Raw genomic sequence first — 23,208 nt, 5'->3', positions numbered from 1 at the left:
TTTATTTATTCATGAGACACACAAAGAGAGGCAGAGACACAGCAGAGGGAGAGGCAGGCTCCCTGTGGGGAGCCTGGTGTGGGACTCGATCCCAGGACCCTGGGATCATGACCTGAGTCAAAGGCAGATGCTCAACCACTGAGCCACCCAGGTACCATGGTATTGTATTTTAAAGGTCATTGCCAAACAGAAGATTATCTAGATTTTCCTCAGTATTGAAGGAGCTTTAGAGTTTTACATTTTATATTTAGGCCTTTGACCCATTTTGAGTTAATTTTAATGAAGGATATAATGTCTGTATTTAGATTCTTTTTTATTTATTTATTTATTTTTGCATATGAATATCCAGTCATCCCAGCATCATTTGTTGAAGAGACTATCTTTTATCCATTGTATGGTCTTTCCTCCTTTGTTTAAGATCAGTTGACCTTGGAGGATGGGGTAACTGGGTGATGAGCATTAAGGAAGGCACTTGAGGGATCCCTGGGTGGCGCAGCGGTTTGGCGCCTGCCTTTGGCCCAGGGCGCGATCCTGGAGACCCGGGATCGAATCCCACGTCGGGCTCCCGGTGCATGGAGCCTGCTTCTCCCTCTGCCTGTGTCTCTGCGCCTCTCTCTCTCTCTCTCTCTGTGACTATCATAAATAAATAAAAATTAAAAAAAAAAAAAAAAGACTTTTAAAAAAAAAATAAAAAAAAAAAAAAAGGAAGGCACTTGAGCACAGGGTGTTATATACAACTGATGAATCACTAAATTCTACCTCTGGAACTAATAATACAGTATATGTTAGTTAAATTGAATGTTTTTCATTTTTTTTAAAGATTTTATTTATTTATTCATGGAAGACAGAGAGAGAGAGAGAGGCAGAAACACAGGCAGAGGGAGAAGGAGGCTCCACGCAGGGAGCCTGACATGGGACTTGATCCCGGGTCTCCAGGATCTGGCCCTGGGCTGAAGGTGGCGCTAAACTGCTGAGCCACCTGGGCTGCCCATTAAATTGAATTTAAATAAAAAATAACAGCAACAAAAAAATCAGTTGACTATATGTGAGTCTATTTCTGGGCTCTCTATCCTGTTCCATTGAACTCTGCCTATCTTTGACCATTACCACACCGTCTGGATTATTGTAGTTTAATAGTGAGGTAGTGTCATTTCTTCAATTTTGTTCTTGTTCTTCACTATTTTATTGACTGTTCTTTTGCCTCTCCATATAAACTTTAAGATCAGGTTTTGAAATTCACAAAATAACTTGCTAGGATTTTGACTGGGATTGCATTAAAATTAAGATTGCATAGATCAAGTTGGAAAGAACCAATGTCTTGACAATATTGAGTCTTCCTATCTGTGAACATGGAGTATTTCTTCCTCTATTTTGTTTTTCTTTAAACTCATGCATCAGTGGGGTTGTTTTCTTTCTTTTTTTTTTTTTTTTTCAGTAGATCTTGTATTTTGTTAGGTTTATATTTAAGTATTTCTGTTTGGGGGATGCTAATGTAAATGATACTGTGGTTCCCATTTCAAGTTTTACTTGTTAATTGCTAGTATATGGGAAAGGAATTGAATTTTCTCTATTAACCTTTTATCCTATGACCTCAGAATAATTGTTGATTAGTTCCAGGAGTTTTAGGTTTTTTTGTTTGTTTTGTTTTTTTGTTTTTTTGTCAAATCTTTGGGATTTTCTACAAAGACAATAATATAATTTGAAAAGACAGTTTCATTTCTTCTTTCTAAATTTGTATATTTTTTATTTCCTTTTCTTATTATATCGACTAGGACTTTCACTACAGTATTGAAAGGGGTGGTGAGAGAAGACATCCTTGCTTTCTTCCTGATCTTAGTGGGAAAGCTTCTAGGGTTTTTTTTTTTTTTACTCATTAGTATGATGTCAGATGGAAGTTTTTTGTAGATATTCCTTATCAAATTGAGGAAGTTCCCTTCTATTCCTAGTTTACTGGATGCTTTTATCATGGTTTGCCATTGGGTTTTGTGAAATGTTTTTTCTGCACCTACTGATAAAATCTTGTGATTTTTTTTTCTTCTTCAGCCTGTTGATATGATGGATCATAATAATTGATATTCAAATATGGAAATAATTTTGCATACCTGGTCTAAATCCCACTTGGTTATGGCATAAATTCTTTTTATACATTGTTGGATTCAATTTGCTAATGTTTTGTTGAAGATTTTTGTATCAATGTTCATGAGAGATAATGATCTATTGTTTTCCTTTCTTGTAATGTCTTTGTCTAATTTTGGTTTTAGGGTAATTCTAGCTTCCTAGAATGAATTAGGAAGCATCCCCTCTGCTTTTGTCTTCTGAAAGAGTTTATAGAGAATTGATATAATTTATTTCCTAAATGTTTGGTAGAATTTCCCAGTGAGCCCATCTAGGCCTGATGCTTTCTGTTGTGGAGCATTATTAATTTTTTATTTTTTTACACATATGGTCCTATTCAGAGAGTCTATTAATAGTTGTTTTAAGATATTACAGTTTCATCAATAACACTGTTTTCATTTAAATTATTTTCTCAGAGTTTATAATATTTGAAAACACCAAATACCGTACTTTGTAAAAAACACATTATAACTTGGTTTTTATTTTATTTTGATCTTTTGGAACCAAATGATCTTCTTTTTTTTTTCCTTTTTATTCATTCATTCATTCACAAGAGACACAGAGAGAGAGAGAGAGGCAGAGACACAGGCAGAGGGATAAGCAGGCTCCATGCAGGGAGCCCAATGCAGGACTCGATCCCGGGTCACCAGGATCACGCCCTGGGCTGAAGGTGGCGCTAAACCGCTGAGCCATCGGGGCTGCCCCCAAATGATCTTCTATTATCTCCATATTTTAAAATGGTTTTTAACTAAAGGAAACACACCCTGGTGTGTGCCCATGTATCTTTATATTAAAATGTTTGGTTGGCAGTTATCAATAGGGTAAAAGCTAAGTAACTCAGCTATTATAATTTCATATTTATATAGTTATTATCTTTGGGATACTCACAAAAACTCAATTTTATATAATTCATATAAATAGTTTTGTGCATCTGGTGGGGTTTTAAATTATCCCTCTTATAGTTATCCTTCAGTTTACTGAAAGAAAGTATGTATTTGGCTCTTGGGATTTTTTTTTTTTTTAACCTTCCAAAGTTATTTTGGATGTTATTCTGGATTGTCACTTAAAAATGTTATCAGATGGTAAAACTGCTCATATACATTATACTGATAGAAGCCCATCAAATCTGCGTACCAATAAATGTAACCCCAGTTTTCCCATAATTCATCAGTCTACAGTTGCTAGTGGAGACAAAATAACAGTTATAACCCAAATTTCACTGATTTAGCCCTTCTATCCACAAAAGATCCCTGGCAGCTGTAAAATACTCTTCACTATTTCTGGGGTTCCCAAGAGATGGCTACCACATACTCTTGAACAAATCCAGTCCAGTTAAGCACTGCTATTGCTAGCTTTGTATTTCCAGGCATTGTCACAGGTACTGCTGTGTCCCTCTGGGCAATAGTTTCTCCTTCTTTTCTTAGGGTGACTTATTTCCCCAAGGCATACTTAACAAAGTTTAACTCAACCTTTCCTTAGGTATGATAAACCAACCTTATTTTTAAAAATGTGGTCATGATTCTAAATACAGTATGATGGGGAGTAGTCAACTTTGGGGACATGTCTGAATAGCTGGGAAAGAACTAAAAGTAAGAAAAAAAAAAACCAGAGAGTATTTTCTCACTAAAAAATTTGCTAAAACTCCACAGTCCAATGCAGTGGCCAGTAACCACATATGGTGTGGAGGCCGAGAAAAATTGAAGCCATTCCACCTCAAGTTTAGCATTAGCACAAGTACAGCCATCTTAGGCCCCTGGGAATAAGAGCTGAACATTACAGGAAAAACTGCAGAATGTCCTAGGTAGGGAATCCCATATCGGAAAGACAATAAAGCTCAGAATGCCCTCTGCAGAGAATCCCATATCAGATCTTAAGAAACTCCCCCACCCTTTCCCCCATATTGGAATGGAAAAGATTCCTTCATCCCTTCTGAAAATCCCCTAGACCAGCCCATAAAAAACCCAGCTGTAACCCACTTTGGGGTCCAAGCCCCTGCTCTGCTGTATGGAGTATACTTGGACCCAAACTCGAGCTTGTAAATAAACCCTCGTGTGTTTGCATCAGTGTCGGCTCCTTGGTGGTTTCTTGGATTCGCAATCTTGGGCACAACACTGGCTATGGAGATTTAAATTCATTTAAATGAAATCAAATTTTAAAATTCTGAACCTCATCTGTACTAGACACATTTCAAGTGGTCAGTAGCCACTACAGTAGCCACAAGTAACTAGTGGCTGCCACATTGGACAGCACAGATATAGAATATTTACATTATTGCAGAAAGTTCTGTTGGACAACTCTAGAACATTACATTCTAAGCCTCAAGCCATTGATACCCCTGTAACTTTGACAGTGCTCCAGTCTATGGAGGAAGGTGCCTAAAGCTAACAGTGCATGGTAGCTTTAATAGCTGAAGGAGTTGAGCCACATCTCAGTGACATTATTTTTCTCCACTGGTACCAAGGAAATTTTGGTTTTAAAGGAATCCATTGAGTTCTTATTTTCTTAAACAACAGTAACCCACATCCCCCTTGCTCCCCTGTTTTCATTGATCATTATATTCTTCAATAAAAATTATATGAGTTTTCAACCCTAGGGGAAACTTTAAAAACTGTTTATAGATCAGCTAAATTTACATTTGATCAAATGATCAGGTAATCAAATCATAAGAATAATTAGTTTCTTTTTCTGAGATATTTCTCTAAAAACTTAAAAGATTATTTCAAAAGGCAAAAATTATTAGAGAAGACATTTCTGGGGATCCCTGGGTGGCTCAGTGGTTTGGCGCCTGCCTTTGGCCCAGGGCACCATCTTGGAGTCTGGGATCAAGTCCTGCGTCGGGCTCCTGGGATGGAGCCTGCTTCTCCCTCCTTCTGTGTCTCTGCCTCTCTCTTTCTCCCTCTCTCTCTCTCTCTCTCTCTGTGTCTATCATAAATAAATAAATAAATCTTAAAAAAAAAGAGAGAAGACATTTCTTTCTATCAGTATATAAGTAGTCTTCTATCAAAGTTTACAAATAATGAAGAAGAATAAAGAGGAGGAAGAAAAGGAGAGGGAGAGGTAGGAGGAAGTTGAGGAGGAGAAGAAACACTGGGAATCATTTGATAATAAATTATTTTCTTTGTTGTTTAGAGATATTCTTGGGCCAGTCCCTTCAGGTCTTAATATATTTGTTTTACTGACAATAAATCTTTGAAAGTATTTGTCAGTCACTATACCTTGTTTCTGTTTAATACTTATTTGTTGATTAGGGGAAATATTACTGAAACTCCAGCGAGCAGTTTTTTTAGATTTTTTTTTTTTTTTTTGTCGTGAAATACAGAAGAATAGAAGACATCTTCCCAACTTGTGATGGGCCAGTCTAAGCAAGGAAGACAAAGAGAATATATAAAATGGTGTAAAATTAACTAAGGATCAGAGAGTTGAAATGATTGTAGCCTCAAGGCTTGCGTGCCTTAACAGTTTGCAGGAGGATCACCTCATTCAAGTAGTCAGAAAACTTTTGATAAATCCTGAATTGTTGGTGTTCTCCAGACCCACTAATGCTAGCTAATGTACTGAAGAAACATATTTGGTATGAAGTTTAGTGGTTTTTAGATTTCAGATTCAGTTACCTTTAAAAATGACTAAACTAAAATCTGGAGCAACTGACCAAAGAATGAGCTAAATAACGACTTCCTACTATGAGCAAGATGTTGGTAGGCCCGGTACAATATGGCAAAACTTAGGAATTACTTTTAATCTTTCCCTTTAAACATTTTTAAAGATTCTTAGGTTATATTTAAACTATTAAATGGGGTAGTTTCATCTGAATCTAAGTGTGTATTTTACCTCATGGATCTATTTGTTAAACTTGGGGATGGTATTAATAGGAGATCAGAGTTGTAATCTAGTGAGACCTGAATAATAGATTCATGCAAAATATCCTGTCTTTTAAAATTTACCAACTATGTGCATGTGGAGATTGCAAGTGCAAGTGGTGGATTCCATAGGCCAAGGATAGGAGAGTGGTTCATGGTCACTGGAAGGCTGGAAACAGTGTAGGGAAGAGGTTACGCTATTCTTTTGTAAGGAAGACAGCCGCTTACAACTCAAAGAAAATTGGTTGAAAACCTTTTTCTGAGGCTGAAAAGCCAGTAAATGATCCAGGAACATAGCCATAGTCAAAGCAGTGAGAAACAGCAGGGAATCAATAGACCAATATCACAGTGGTGGCAAAAAACTGAGTTCAAAGTTGAAGAAGGCGGGCAGACTACAGAGAGTTGAACAGGTCATTTAACCCTTTTGATTTTTGCTCCAATGGTGTTCAACATACTAACCCTCTTGAAATGGGCAAGCAGGACTTAATCTATTGCCTAAAAAGGAAAATCTGATACCATCTTCTTTGGGTGTTGTAGCATTTCCCGTCACATTGTTAATTTGGTTTCACAATGTTAGAAGTATTACGTAAGTTCTCTCCACATCATAGAGTACTTCTTGTGGTCTAAATAGCTAGTTTTTATAAAGGAAGGATTAATTAACATAAAGTAAGTCAGGCCATTTCAATTTTTTTTAAAAAGCTTTAATAATTTTTTTGGAGTGGAAGAGAACTATTATATAGATATTAAAAGATACAAGGGAAGTAGAATTATAGAAGAGGAAATCAGCAATTTAGTCTCATCAAGAAAAGTTTCATTAGAATGGCATTGATCTGGGCCTCATAAGTAGGATTTACACAGGCAGAGAGAAAAAAAACTTTCCGGGAAGCACAAGTGAGTTTGAAAGGAGGAAATACAGGATTTGTTCAGTGATAAAACTCATAGGTTTTATTAATAGATGAGGATGCAAGGTAGACTGGAAATGCTCAGAAAGGCCTAGCATCCCATGCTAAGGAATTTATAGTTTTTCCTCTGGACCAATATTTTTGAAATGTGTTTCTCACCAGTCTGTAAGATACCTCATATATACCCTTATCCCATGGAGAAATAAGTTTGTGTAGTGTCACATGCTGTATTTCTTAGAATGTCACTATACACGCTAGTGAAGTTAAGTTCCTAAAGTCCTACAGGAAATAAACTTATAAATTTTATTTAACCAAATGTTTCCCAATTATGTGACCACCTCTCTTAGTATCCAGCAGATCTTTGATTCTTCAGAACATGCTGCAGAAATTATGTTTATTCAATAGCAAGTTTTCAAAAATTTTGAAAAGAGGATTGTTATAATTAGGAAATATGTTTTTATTTTTGCAAGCTAAAAAGAAATGCAAGAACCTGACTTCTTTTGCTTCTTTTAGAGGAGTTCTGTTCTGTCATCTTGAAGTGTCTTAATTTACATTGTATGTTATCTTCAAACTACCAAATCCATTTGAAAGTAGCCAGGATAAAAATAGATAAATTGAGATGTCCTGCTCATTCTCTTTTAGCTGTTATCATTGTTTACTCTTCCTGGTTTTCTTTAGAAATTGAATTGAATAGGGATCTGGTTCTCTAGGTGTGACTACTAGATCAGTTGCATTAGTATCACCTGATGACTGGGAAGAACTGCAGATTCTGAGACCCTCTGCCCTAAATTTGAAAAACACTTGAGTAGATGAACTCAATCTGAATCTTTTGAAACTCTAAACGAAGGTTGGCAGCAGAAGCCTCTATACTACTTCCCCAGCTGCCCTGGCTTTTTAAAAATCAATTTTATAGTGATGATTTAAAGTTCATCTTCTCACACTCACTTGTTTTTAAATTTGAGATTTTACATAGCTCTTTGGGTCTTAAAGTCATTAGATCTTGCTCAACAGTGGAAGCTGTCTACTAATTTCTCATTTAGACTTCAGATAGAATTGTCCAGAGATTATTAGCTTCAATCTCTTTGAAAGTTTACCTTTTTCTATATTCCCTAATAGCTTGGCAGACATTCCTAGAAAGAAAAAAGTAGTACGTAATTTATTGGCACTCAGAAGAGTGAGTCTATGTCTTTATTTTCAGTCAAGAATGAATGTTTTTCTCTCTGGAAGGAAGAGCCTTTCCCTTTTTATCAGTTATCTAGTGGTATTTCCTTTTTTTTTTTCTTTCCTAGTGGTATTTCCTAGTTAAATTATAACTATATGTTTAGTCGTTTTGTAACTTTCCTTTGGTTGGAAATACCAATTTGAAATCATGGAGAAAATTGATGAGCCCTTCACCTTTTGTGAAGTGGAGGCGAAAGTTGTAATAAATGCAAAACTTTCTTCTTACATTCTCTAGTCCTTTAGTTGTTGTTGTTGTTGTTGTTGTTTAAGATTTTATTTATTTATTCATGGGAGACAAAGAGAGAGAAGCAGAGACACAGGCAGAGGGAGAAGCAGGCTCCATGCAGGGAACACAATGTGGGACTCAATCCCGGGACCCCAGGATCATGCCCTGGGCCAAAGGCAGACGCTCAAGCGGCTAAGCCACCCAGGCATCCCTCTAGTCCTTTAGTTTAGGAGCATACAATATAAATTTCTTATGAAAGTATGTTGGATATGCTAAAGCTTAATTTTGAAAATAATTATATAAAATCCTGTTCAGGTTTGATAACACGGTCTGATTCCTGTTCTTGTCTGCTTTAAAGTCCTTCTCCTCTGTAGCATATTTGTAAAAAATGGCTTGTATTTGAAAATCCTGACAGTAAATTATAAGCTAAACTTTAAAGCTTGTAAAGATAGAGGATGCGTCCAGGTAAATTGTCAGTTCTCACAAGTCTGTGATGATTATCAAGTGGAGATCTCCAAAGAAGCTGAAATTCAGAGGAGGATAGTTCAAGCCAAAACTGATGCAGATAGTGGTTTGACCTCCTTCCCCCGTCTATTATGTAAATATCCCTTTAAAAATGTGAGAGTTGCTAATGTGAGAGTTGTAGAACACTTGTACCCAATGTGAGAGTTGTAGAACACTTGTACCCAAATTTTCAAGCAGTATGAAGCTATTGTCAAAGAACAAGTACAGCTTGTGTCTTAGAGTTAAATTTACCAGACAGGCTGGTTGGCTGGCTGAGCAGATCACAAGCATGGGACGTTGAATGTTTGCTTTACGCAAAGACATCCAGTAACTATGACTTTATAGCCTAGATCAGATTATACTGTTTATTTAGCTAACACCATTTTCCCCTCAACATACTAAAAAGGTTGAATCAATAAATCTTGAACTTCCAGAAAAACGTTTAAAATAAGCAGGTCATAGTATAGAGTGAGTCAGTATGGAAGTAGGAAGGTAGAAGCTATACACATGTAGTTTTAGTTAACAAGATCAGCATATGTTAGAAAACAAGCTAAAGTTAGAGTCGTTTTTATGATTTTTTTTTTTTTGGTAACATTTAAGATGTATGAATCCATGTAGTATAGATTTTGAGAGAAAGGTTGTTCATTAAAAATAATAGTTATTTTATAAAATTTTGGAAGCAGAAAATATATAGTCCCTCATTTTTTAAAATGCTATAAATGGGTCCATTCATAAAAGTCTTACTTATTTTTCTCAGATATTCACATGCACTAATACCTCTGTGTCAGGATATCAACTTTTCATGTGTTCAAAGAAGGAAAATATTTATTACCGTAACATAAATAATAGAATGAAAGTTCAAATTCTACCTTACACAAAGAGGTTTTAGGTAATTTGGCTTTTATTCTCTCAGCTTCAGAGCTTTTTACTCTTTTATCATCTCTGGAATATCTCTTGCTCTCTTGACTTAATTTAAATATGATTAACAACAGTTTGAACATTTTTATTTATTTATTTATTTTTATTTAGTTAGTTTTAAAGTAGGCTCCATGCCCAGTGTGAAGCCCAATGCAGGCCTTGAACTCACAACCCTGAGATCAAGACCTGAGCTGAGACCAAGAGTTGGACACTTAACCAACTGAGCCACCGAGCACCTGCAGTTTCAATATTTTTATAGCTATTAATTTATTGTTTCTTTTTTGGTGCCCTTCAATTAATTTTTTTAGAGTTTTAGTGATCTATACAGAAGAATCATGACATTTGCATATAGATAATTTGAATATAGCTGTGTGAAGACAGTGGTTAATTGGCACTGAGTAAAAATTCAGATGCTCACTTTTGATCTTGAATCTTTGACCTTTGAAAATTGGTATGTGGTTTTGGTTTACTCTGGACACAGTTCCCTTCTGTAACATCCAGTCAGTCACTGAGATCTGTTTCCACTTCAGATTAGTTCAGATTAATCTACTGTAGTCTTTATTATTACACAAAATGAAAATTATGTCAGTTATACATGCAATATAAAAAATAGAAGTTTATTCACTGAAGCATTGTTTGTAACAGGCAAAAGGTTAGAAACAACTGAAATATCTGTCAATAGGGAACTAGTGAAGTAAATTTTGTATTCTATACAATGGCATACTATACAGCCATTAAAGAGGTAAAGCATTTGGGCACCTGGGTGGCTCATTTAGTTAAGAGTATGACTTGGACAAAAAAAAAAAAAAGAGTCTGCCTTGGGCCCAGGTCATGATCAGGGTCCTGGGATTGAGCCCCACATCTGGCTCCCTGCTCAATGGGTTGCCTGCTTCTCCCTCTCCCTCTACTGCTCCCCCCCACCCCGCTGTGCTGTCTCTCAAATAAATAAATAAAATCTTAAAAAAAAAAAAAGGGTAAAGCACCTCTACATGGTCTAATATTGGACAAAGGACAAAGTCATGGAGATATTATTGAAGAGAAAAAGAGCAGGATGCATAACAGTATGTGAAAAGAAACTCTGAATAGTTTCAGACCCAAACATACCAAACACACAAAAATAGCTACTGCTTCTTGGAAGAACAGAGTGTAGAGTTAGATGGAGGCTAGGAAACTTTTTCCTTTTGATATTATACCCTGCATATGCATTACCTTTGTTTTAAAATTAAAAGATCATCTTGATTAAAAAAAAAGTGCTTATAGTTAAGTCTGCAAACTGAAACTACACTGTATTTAACATAATAAAGTTATTCATATGTAAAATTATTTTTATTCATGTATAAAATTCATTTTCACTGATTAAAAAACATAACTGAAAGTAAAAGTTGGATATTACAGCAAAAAATACTTTGGCTATGTTGTCTGGCTTTGATTGTGAGGAAGTGAGTCTTCCTTTATTATTTTGCTTTATACAGTAGATTTGCCCTGGGAAATTATTTCTAACTCCAAGTTAGTGGAAACTTTTTAAAGGCAAGGATTCAGTATTCTTCAAAGCTATGATAGTATTATTTATTGACAGAACTGTGCCCACTACAAATGGTCTTGTTTAAAATCACCTGCTGTTCTGAAATCTTACTCAGATTTCAGGTGTTTTAAAATTACTTATATTTTACCAAATGCAAATTTGCTTTACAAAGTAAGCTGCAAGTGGTTCAAATATAGGAAATAACTCTTGCAAAGAAATGCTTGATATTCAGAATTTGGAACAATTGGTTGGCTAGAGAAACATTAATGAACATCACAGACTGACTTGCCTTCATAGGAATGAATTTAAAACTATTGCTTTTTCTTTGTAAATGGAAAAAGAACCTCTAATTGTCCTATATTTATAGCAACCATATGTCCCAGAATTTCCAGGATAGTTCCCAGTTTCATATTCTCCATCTCCTCAGACCATGTATATTGACTTTTAGTTTGGAAAATTGGTTCATTCTTCTAGTATTAGAAATATACTTCTTTGGGACCATTTCATTTTAAGTAGAAGAAACTCATTTCAAATCACTTGTATGAAAGAAAGAAGATGTAAGAAATTTTAAAATATGTTTTATATACCAGAATTACTTGAGACAAGAAAATTTCCAATATGTGGGATTTTTTGCTCTATGTTTTTGTTCACGAAATGCAATCAGTGAGCAAGGAATATGGAGCAATATATTGAATAAGATGTTTTCCTTCTTTCTATAATGACAGGCACTGCTTCTGCAATGGAAACTGAATCTGTAGGGAAGATTTCTAAGTTAAGAGATTTTGAGATATAAGTAGAACAATAAGTACATGAAAAGATGTTCAACGTCGTCATTGGCCATCAGGGAAATGCAAACAGAACCACAATTAATTAAAAAAAAATTTTTTTTCAGAACCACAATTAGAGATTGCTTCATACCAACTAGGAGGGCTATATCTAAAAGATAGGTAATAATAAGTGTTGTTTAGGATATGGAGAAATTGGAACCTTCAGATAGTAGTGATGGAAATATAAAATGGTACAGTCACTTTGGAAAGTATGGTGGTTCCTCAAAAGGTTAAACAGAGTTATACATGACCCAGTAATTTTATTCCTAAGTATATACCCAAGAGAAATGAAAACATATGTCAGCACAAAAACTTGTATGTGAATATTCATAGCAGCATTTTTTATGATAGCTAAGAAATGGTAACAACCCAAATGTCAACCAACTGATAAAGAGACAATATGATATATCCATACAATATAATATTCAGAATTTAAAAAGGAATAAAATACCAATACTTGCTACAATGTGAATGAACCTTGAAAACATTATCAGTGAAAGAAGCCAGTGATAAAGGACCATTTATTATATGACTCCATTTATATGAAATGTCTAGAATAGACAAATCCATGGAGACAGAAGGTAGTTGATAGTTGATAGTTGCCTGGGGCTAAAGAGAGAGGGAGGAAATAGGGAGTGACTGGTGTCACTCTTTTTGGAGTGACAAAAATGTTCTAAAGTTGATTGTGCACTTTAAATGGATGAATTGTATATTTTATGAATTTTATCTCAGTAAAAGTGTTATTTGAAAAGGGAGGGTCTTTTACTCATTGTTGGAGACATTCTGTTTTATACCTTCTTTAGCAGTGGCTTTCAACCAGGGACAGTTTTGCCATCCAGGGGACATGTGGCAATGGTAGGAGACAGTTTTGATTGTCACATCTGGTGGAGGGGTGCCACTGACATCTAGTGGGTAGAATCCAAGAATGTTGCTAACATCCTTCAATGCTCAGAACAGCCCCCACAACAACAAAAAATTATCTGGCTCATTTTGTCAATAGTGCCCAGCTTGAGAAATTCTATTCAGTAACTGTGTTAACTCCAGTGGTGATTGATCACAACCATGTTTTTGAAGCACTGCAAGATCATGAATTATCAAACAGGCAAACGTTTACTCTATTCAGGTTATTAGGGCAAGGCTATTCAATAAGACAACCCTCCCCCCCAAAAAGTGACTTATTTCTCTATTTGGCCAAACCTAAACTAAATTAACCAAAATATTTTATTCCTCAGTCAGCCCTGGTTAGGATTTTACTATATTTTGTTGCATTTTATTTTCTTATTTATAGCTTCTTAAAGACCAAATTTAGAGTATAACATCTACTTGAAATAAAAACAGGAGTAAAGAACCATACTATAGAAGAGCTTTGAAGGTATAACTAAAAGCTAACTTGCCCATTTCAGAAATTATTTGCTCATGCCCTGAAATAGAAATGTGGCCCTAAACTAAGCTATTTTGCTAGGCTTCAGTCTCGAGCTATACTCCTTTATTGTATGTACCTGTTTGAAATGTCCACAGACTTTTCTGGAAAAGGAGCAGGGCTTCATTACAAAATCCAGCATTTCAAATATGACAGCTAACATTTATTTAATGCTTATCACATTCTGGGTATTATGTAAAGCAGTATATGTACATTATTTAGTTTTAACAAAAGCCTATTAGGTAGATAAGGTTATTCCTGGTCTTCTGGAAACATCCTTCTTATAACCATTTGTCTTCCTGCTCCAGTTATATGCTGGTTTTTCTGTAGATTTTACACTATAGTTATTCTGAAAGTTCCCTTCCCCATCATTTGGAGGCTCCTCTTTTCTTGTCTCCCATCTTGAATCTCCTGCATCTTTTTTTTTTTTTTTCTGCATCTTCCCTTACCATAATGTACTCCCTTATTTTGGTGGAGGTACATCCTCTCTTACCTTACAAAGAAAACCAGTGTTTGAAAATGTCTTTATTCTACCTTTATTATTAAAAAAGATACTTTGGCTAGGTATAGAATTCAATGTAAGAAATATTTTTCTCCCACAATTTAGAAGACATTATTCTCTTGTCTTTCAGTTTTGTGTATAATCTGCTTTGTGTCTTTCCAAGTCTAAAAGCTTAGAATTTCTTTATTTCTGGTGCTCTGAAATGTCACAATGATGTGCCTTGCTGTGCATCTTTTTTTCATGGATTTTGCCTAACTCTCACTGGGACCTTTTGCTCTCAAAACTCATTTGCTTGAGTTTAAGAGAAGTTTCTTAAAATATTTCTTTGATCATTTCTTCCCTTTCCTTTTTCTCTCTGGAATGCCTGTTTTTTAGATGTGGACTTAAATTCATCCTGTAATTTCCTTATTTTGGGAATAAGTCTTTTCTTTTGTCTTTTAGTTCTACTTTCTGAGAAATTTCTTTAACTCTATTTCCCAATGTATATTAAACTTTTTATTTCAGTTATATTTTGAATTCCCAACAGCTCTTTTTTGTTCCCTAAGTGCTTCTTTTTTTATAACCTCCTATTCTGTTTGACAGATGTTTCATCTCTTACCTCTGAGAATGTTAACTGTAGTTTTTCTAAAGTATTTCTCTTACAGTCTGAATTTATTCTGATTCATCTGACTCCCTTCTTTCTGTTTGGTTTTTATGGGGGGAGGGGGTTAGGTCTCTGTTTTTCATGTTACAGACTTTCCTCAAATATTTAGTGGTTCTTAACTGTCCGTAATGTATAAGATTCCGTGTTTATTGACTACTGACATGATACACTGAGAAGGGTTCCAATATTATCTTTATGGTAATCTTGCAAAAAAAGTGCATAACCTAAATTCAACCATGAAGAAACATACACAAATACAAATTGATGGGCATTCTATAATTAGCCATTATTCTTCATAAGAGTCAAGATTATGAAAGACAAAGAGACTGAGATACTTTCCAGATTAAGGGACATTATTAAGAAGGCATGATAACTAAGTGCATTGTGGGATCCTGAATTGGATCCTGGAGCAAAATTAATGGGATAATTGGTGAAATTTGAGTAAGGTCTGTAGATTAGCTAATAGTATTCCTGGTTTTTCATACAATTCAATAGCAAACAAATGAACAATTTGATTTAGAAAATGAGGAGAGGATCTGAATAGAAATTTTCCCAAAGAAGACATACATATGGCCAACAGACCCATGGAAAGATGCTCAACACCACTCATCATCAAAGAAATGCAAATGAAAACTATAATCAAATATCACCACACACCTGTCAGAATGGCTATTATCAAAAAGACAAGACATAGGATGTGTATTTCCAAAGAAAACATTATACCAGCTGGGTATTTTTCCAAAGAAAATGACAACACTAACTTGAAAAGATATCTGCACCTCCATTTCACTGCAGCACCATTTATAATATTCAAGCTATAGAAACAACGTTCAGGGTCCATCAGTGGATGAATGGATAAAGAATATGTAGTGATATATATATACATATATATATATATATAGAGAGAGAGAGAGAGAGAATATATATATATATATATATGATGAAATATTATTCAGCATAAAGAAAAGTGAAATTTTGCCATTTACAACAACGTGGACAGACCTTGAAGATATTATGCTAAGTCAGATAAGTCAGACAAAGACAAATACCATATGATCTTACTCATTTGTGTAATCTTAAAAAAAAAAAAAATGTCCTCTTGGATACAGAGAACAAATTGGTAGTTTCCAGAGTCAGGGGGTGGAGGTGGGTGAAATGGATAAAGGGAGTCAAAAGGTATAAAATTCCAGTTAAAAAATGAGAGTGTAATGTGCAGTATGGCAACTAGAAGTAATACTATATTGCATATTTTGAAGCTAAGAGAGCAAATCTTGTAAGTTCCTATCACAAGAGGAAAAAAATATGTGTGGTGATAGATGTTAAATAAACTTGTGATCATTTTGCAATATATACAAATACTGATTCATTATGTCATATACCTAAAAGTAATATAATGTTATATGTTTACTATATCTTTTTTTTTTTTAAGATTTTATTTATTTATTCATGATAGTCACACAGAGAGAGACAGAGAGGCAGAGACACAGGCAGAGGGAGAAGCAGGCTCCATTCAGGGAGCCCGAGTGGGATTCAATCCCGGGTCTCCGGGATTGCTCCCTGGGCCAAAGGCAGGCACCAAACCGCTGTGCCACCCAGGGATCCCTGTTTACTATATCTTAATTTAAAAAAGAGTATGTGGATGGATACTGAAAGTAGTTTATTGAACAGTTAACCCTCTTTTGCTCTGGCAACTTGCATGGGAGGGTCAAGGTTTTTATGTTACTATAACTACTTTGATAAATATGGGTGACAGATACCATTATGTATATAGATTTTTATTTATGATTTAAACTTAAGAATAAAAGATTAGATATATAAAAGTATTACTATTTCCTCCAAAAAATAGTATTCCTGGTTTTAATCATTGTACTATGGTTATGTAAGATATTAATGTTTGGGGAAGCTGGCTACTTTTTTCTTCCAATATTTTTTTCTCCTATACTCTTCCTTTCTCTCTTTCTCTTTCTCCCCCTGTCCCTTCCCTCTTCTCTATTTCTGGCACACCAGTTACACATATGTTAGATTGCATGAAACTTTTCCATAAGTCCTTTTTACTTTTCATATTATATAAATTATATTGGTATATCTTAAAAGTTCACAGAACTTTTCTCCAGTCACCTTTAATCATATGTTAAGCCTATCTAGTGATCCTTAATTCAGATGTTACATTTTTTAGTCCTATATATATTTCAAAATATACATTTGATTCAGTTTTTTAAAATATTTTATTTATTTATTCATAGACACAGAGAGAGAGAGGCAGAGACACAGGCAGAGGGAGAAGCAGGCTCCATGCAGGGAACCCGATGTGGGACTCGATCCCGGGTCTCCAGGATCACACCCCAGGCTACAGGCGGCACCAAACCGCTGCGCCACTGGGGCTGCCCTTATTCAGTTTTATAGTTTCCATTTCACTACTAAGATTCCCCCTCCTTCAATTCATTATGACTTTATTTTCCTTTTAAGTCCTTGAGCATCTTTTTCATAGCTGCTTTAATTTCTCTGTCTGCTAATTCCAAGATCTGGCTTATCTTGTGGCCAGTTTCTATTAAGGACTTTTCCTCTTGGTGCTGGATCACATTTTTCTGTTTCTTTGCATGTTTAGTAACTTTTTATTGTGTATTGGACAGTGTATGTGGTACCTGATTGAGACAGTAAATTTTACTCTCTTTCCCTGAAGAGTGTTGACTTTTGTTCTAGCAAGTTGTTGACTTAGCTGAGATCCAATGCTCTCTCCTCTTAGGTGAACATCAGCTAAAATCTATGCTCAATGTTCCAGCTGCTGCCTTTCATATATACAGTTCAGGAATCAGCTAAGAATTTGGGTAGAGTTTATGTATAGATTTGGAGGGATTTCTGTGGCTTCTTTCTTTCAGAGATTGTCCCCCCTCGCTTTCTAGTTATTCTATTAACCTCTAGCTAGTTCTTCATACTCCCCAAATGAGTAAGATGTCAAATTTCTGCTTGAGTTCTAATTGTACTGCTATATGAACTGTGAAGTACTATTAGGTAAAAAGCCATGTAAATTTGAATCCTGTGCAATAAGTTTCTTCTTCCAAAGATTGACTCCCCTTCAGTTTCTGCTTGTTTGTGGTAACTCCATAGTACTTTCAAATAGTTTTTCTGTTTCTTTCAGAGTATATAATTATTATCTGCAAAGGGATTGGTCTAATATACCCTATTCTACCATTACCACAAATTGTACCATATCCCCTTTTATTTTCCATTGATATTGCATGGGATTAAACAAAAAAAGACTTCTACATTTTTTGTGAATGATGGCAATAGCTTACCAATTTTTATAAAAACATTGAGCACATTACTAATCTTACTTTTTATTCTTTTTCTTATAGACCAGAGATGATTTCCTAGGTCAAGTGGATGTTCCTCTTTATCCATTACCGGTTGGTAGAGATGTCTATGATTTTAATTTTTGTGTTAATTCTTTTTTTTCTAATAAATACTTATAGATGCATAAGATAGTAAATGTAAATATTTGATTTGTAAAATATATTCTGCTATTAATTCTTGAGCATATTATTTTATGAAAACTCATCTCAATTTTCCATTTTAATTTTATTTTCAAGATTCCCTTACATGAACCCCAGTAAGAAATAGAGAGTTACTGAGGTTGGTTGACATCAGGAAAGCATGTCTGAGGAAAATCAGTTTGGACATAATCTGCTGAATAAGTAGAATGGGGAGAGCTTAGTCTCACAGAAAGAACCTAAAATCCTTTACAATGTGATGGGCGTGAACCTGAATGTGGACCAAGCATATAACAACAATGAAGGAAAGTAAGATTCAGAAATCATTTCATAATGAAACATTCTTGGGCCAGGTTTCTGAAATGGAGGTTGAGAAAAAAAAATGAACAAAAAGTAATGATAATACAGATTGAATTTGGGAGATCAAGGTGGTGTCTTAAGTAGAAAAGGTAGGAGGAAAGCCATTTTGTTTTGAAAAAGAATATATTCATTTTTAGCCATAATGAATTTCAGGAGAAAACAGGAAAAATGGAAGTCTAAAGTGGGCAGCCGACAGAAATATAAAAATCAATTGTGTAGAGAAAGAGGCTAGAAGGATTGAGAGTTACCACATCGAGGTAACAGCAGAATCTCTGAGAATGATGGGCTGTCCAAGTAAGATAGATGAGAGCATCAAAGGCCAGACATTGAACCTCAGGCAGTATGGATCAATCAGAGAAGACAGACAAGAAGAACCAGGAACAACCTGACAAGTAAAATAATGCCATGAGAATTTAAGGAAAGTTCTAAGACCGAATGGGTAGTTAATGCAAAACGTAAGAGAGAAGTAAAGAATAATAAAAGCAAAGGGCTGTTGAATTTGATAAGAAAGGTAATACTTCTTTACTATATCAATCTTTTGAGATATTTATTGGCTCTCCAAAGTCTTTAGAGATCACAAGCTTTTGATAATATATTTAATCCAATCTTACATTCCAGGCTATTTACTTTTATGTTCTCCTAGAAAGACCTCTACTCTCTAATCATGCCCACCTGCTTGCATCAGATATATTCCATATTCCTTTTGGGTGCCAACATGCTAACCACTCTACTTTGTTTCTACTTCTTCCCTCCATTGACTGCACAGTGCACCTGCTCAGCCTGTTTGGTACTAAGATGTGATGTTGCCACAAGTTTTATGGTATAGGAAAGTGAAAGGCCTGTCAAGCTACCAGTCATAACCATTTAATGAGCTAAAGCCACATTTTTCTCACTTATAATTTCACTTATGGCTTAGATCATAGTTCATGAATATTCCTTAAAAGTACATGTTTTTGATGTTATAGATGTATCTTGAAAACCCACTGTTCTATTCTAGACAGAAAATCCAAGAATGGAGAGACCATATACGTTTAAGGATTTTGTTCTTCACCCAAGAAGGTCAGTAAATATAAAATAATAACATTAATTTTTAAAATCTCATGATATATTATAGTAGTCTCTTTTGAAATTCAAAGTTTAAACCTGTGTAAATAAGCTACTTCTAAATATTATTTTTAAAGCTTTACTGTTGTTTCTGATTAAAAAGTAATATATGCACAGCACCAAAAATTCTGAACATATAGAAAAGTATACATACCCCTTTAGGAAAGACTTGTCCTCTTAATATTTATCAGACTAGAAGGTGTTATTGTTTTATTATTTATTTTAAAGTATATGTAATTTTGTCATACTATCCTTTTAAAAATCACAAACATTACTTCCACCAAAAGCAATATCCAATTTGACGTACACAAAACCAATTTCAGAAAAACCTAACTATGTCTTGCATATATTAATTAAAAATATTTCAGAAAACTCAAATATTTAGAGAAAATAACATGAGCAGTGACTAGAATTTAAAACCCAAATAGCATGTTCATAAGTCCATCTTCCTAAACTTAAAATTTTTAAGCTTAAGTTGTAAATGAAACTCCAAATAAAACTCCTTTTGACCATCTATACCGCATAGTCAAGTAAAATCTAGTGAGGACATGTATGGATTTACTGTCAAAAAAGTCAAAGTCAAAATAATGAAGTACATCTGTATATCCATACAATAGTATTTGTCTTGCTTTTAAAACTAGAAAATACAAAATGAAAGATATATGATGGGAAATTAGTAAAATTTTTCATTTAAAACATTTAATTACTCTTTGTAATATAAATTGTTAAAGCAAAATAAAAGGGATAGTGCTCTCTTAATATTTATTTTCTATAAGAGAAGTCATATATTTAACTTCTGTAGAAGTCTTGGAATGTAAATCTTATCTTCCTTTAACTTTAGACTGATTGTGGCATGTGCATACCAAGAATAAATAAATATTTTCTTCTCTTATTTGATTGCCCTAGTAGCCTGCTTTTTAACCTTGTCAAATGCTTCCTAGTATCATTATCTTTAAAAATATATAATTTAAAAATATATATATATATATATAATTTACATCTTCTGTCTGCACTGGATATCACTGCAAGTGCAGAAAGAACTTTAAATCAAGAGAAAATGTACTGCATTCTTAGACTTTCTGATGCTACTTTGCCCCATTAGGTGCAAACCCACAGGCTTATTGTCTAGTTGAAAAGACATGAGGGACACCTGGATGGCTCAGTCAGCTAAGCAGCTGACTCTGAATTTTGGTTCGGGACATGATCTCAGAGCCCTGGGATCAAGCCCTGAATCAAGCTCGCTGCTCAGCGGGGAGTCTTTTGTCCCTCTCCCTCTGCCCCTCCCCCGAATCTCACTCATGCTCTTTCTATCTCTAAAATAAATAAATGAATAAAATCTTTTAAAAAAAAGATATGAAACATATCACTATAGAGAAACTCTTGTATAAACCATTTTCTGAGCAAGTTTTCTGTATCCATCTGTTATATCAATAAGTCAGTGTGCACTCTCCCTTAAAAATGGACACATGAGCCATATTAGTGGCCTTGGAAAATAGCATCAGGGATTCTGTTGACCACTCAAGAAAGCTACAGTTTGCAAATTCATGAGAACTGTACAAGGAACACCTAAGAGATTAAGTGGGATAGGTGAGGAAGGGAGTATCTCTTGAATATAGAATAAAAGGTGGGGCTTTTTTTGTCCAGAAAGAAAGAGGGTAGAGGCACCTGGGTGGCTCAGTGGTTGAGCACCTGCCTTTTGGCTCAGGGTCCTGGGATCGAGTCCCACATCAGGCTCCCCACAGGGAGCCTGCTTCTTCCTCTGCCTATGTCTCTGCCTTTCTCTCTGTGCCTCTCATGAATAAATGAGATAGATAGATAGATAGATAGATAGATAGATAGATAGATAGATAGATAGAGGAAGGAAGGAAGGAAGGAAGGAAGGAAGGAAGGAAGGAAGGAAAGAAAGAAAAAAAAAGGAAGGAAGGAAGGAAGGAAGGAAGGAAGGAAGGAAGAAAGAAAGAAAGAAAGAAAGAAAGAAAGAAAGAAAGAAAGAAAGAAAGAAAGAGAAAGAAAGAAAGAAAGAAAGAAAGAAAGAAAGAAAGAAAGAAAGAAAGAAAGAAAGAAGAAAGAAAGAAAGAAAGAAAGAAAGAAAGAAAGAAAAGGGTAATGAGTTACATAGCTGATATCTATAAAAATCATCAAACAATCTGTACAGAAAGTGAGGACAAGGAAGGATTTCTTAAGTAAGATGCTAGCTTTGGTGGCAGCAATAGACAGATTTAAATTCTTTTAAGTATTAATACGACAGCAGCCTTTAGCTTGGACAACTCATTATTCGAAGAGGTGATACAAGATACATTATGAAAATAGAGTAGATAAATTAATGTATGATAGATTCAAACAGCTGTCAAAGAAAGACAGTAAGTTCCAGACACCAGGTCTTGCTCTCCACTTTTCTGTCATCCTCTACAGTCTGAGGAGATTAAGATCCTCAAAGCACATGTCTGAGGATGCCTTTCTCTATCCCCCCAAGTACTCTGGCTTCCCAGTGTGTGCAAAATAACATCAAAAGTTCTCTTGTTTCACATGGACCTCATCCTCTGGATCAACCCTACCTTCCCTATGTATCCTGTAGGCCAGCCAAGCCCAACCATGACCATTTCCTTTACTCTTCCCCAGCTTTCCCATCTGTTCACTCATTTTTACTCTTTTCTCCACTCATATGCTTTTCCCTTCACTTACCTGGGTCAAAATCCTCCCCAGTCTGCTAGCACCTACTCAGATGCTTATTCTCCTCCTCCCAAATCTGTCAGTCACACTTCCTTCATGTCTTATTTATTTCATAACATTTATTTGTATTTGTTAAATTTTCTCCACCACTCACTCCTTTGCCTAGATATCTTCTGTCCTCAAGCTTGTCTTTGGGTCTCCTCTAGTAGCTGGTAGGTATTCAGTAAATTCTTGTTAAATGAATGCTTTTCTTCTTAAAGTTTTGTGAATAATTATTTTGTTTTCTACAGTCACAAATCAAGAGTTAAAGGTTATTTGAGATTAAAAATGACTTATTTACCTAAAACCAGTGGCTCAGAAGAAGATAACGCAGAACAGGCCGAGGAACTAGAGGTGAGATTTTATAAATTTTTGATTCAACTGAAAAGAAAATATCTCATTTCTTATTTTACTATCCTTTGAAGAAAAAATAACTTTATTCAATGAAGTTAATGTATACAATAAAAATTATTTACATGGGCATTTGTGTATTTTACACAAGTGTTCATTAAATATTTATTTCTTACTTCTAAGGACATTTCTGTAGAATGGCCATTATTGATGGCATTCTTAAAGGTTAGTGAATAGAGAATATGATGTTTATAAATGAAGGCATTTATTGTAATTAAGTCATTAACTCTTTCCGTTTTTTTAGAATTTTCTAAGACCATGTCCTATTCCTTTCCATTAAAGTAAGAATACAATTTACTATTTGTAAGTTAAATATGGAAATTTTGAGAAGACTACTTTTCTGCTCATGGTTGGGGGGAGGCTGAGAGGGTTCAGAAGTAAGGAGGGAATGAGAGAGGGAAAGAATTCAAATAATCTGATAAAAGGCTGTATTTATTTGGGGCAAATAGAATTTAACAATTTTCATGGATGACAGAATA

General features: G+C 34.9%; 1 protein-coding gene across 5 annotated transcripts in view; it reads left to right on the top strand.

Moving 5' to 3' along the window:
• Positions 1-23,208, top strand: part of NEDD4 (NEDD4 E3 ubiquitin protein ligase) — a 124,061-nt gene that overhangs the window by 65,113 nt on the left and 35,740 nt on the right. For all 5 annotated transcript variants that reach the window (XM_072808677.1, XM_072808679.1, XM_072808678.1 and 2 more), the window contains 3 exons: positions 18,011-18,061; positions 19,503-19,564; positions 22,570-22,672. In XM_072808677.1, the coding sequence (XP_072664778.1) occupies positions 18,011-18,061; positions 19,503-19,564; positions 22,570-22,672 (216 nt within the window). The remainder of the gene's footprint in view (positions 1-18,010; positions 18,062-19,502; positions 19,565-22,569; positions 22,673-23,208) is intronic.

Source organism: Canis lupus, chromosome 32 (genome assembly GCF_048164855.1).
Source record: "Canis lupus baileyi chromosome 32, mCanLup2.hap1, whole genome shotgun sequence".
Classification (NCBI taxonomy): domain Eukaryota; kingdom Metazoa; phylum Chordata; class Mammalia; order Carnivora; family Canidae; genus Canis; species Canis lupus.
This window is presented reverse-complemented; position numbering and strand designations above follow the sequence as displayed.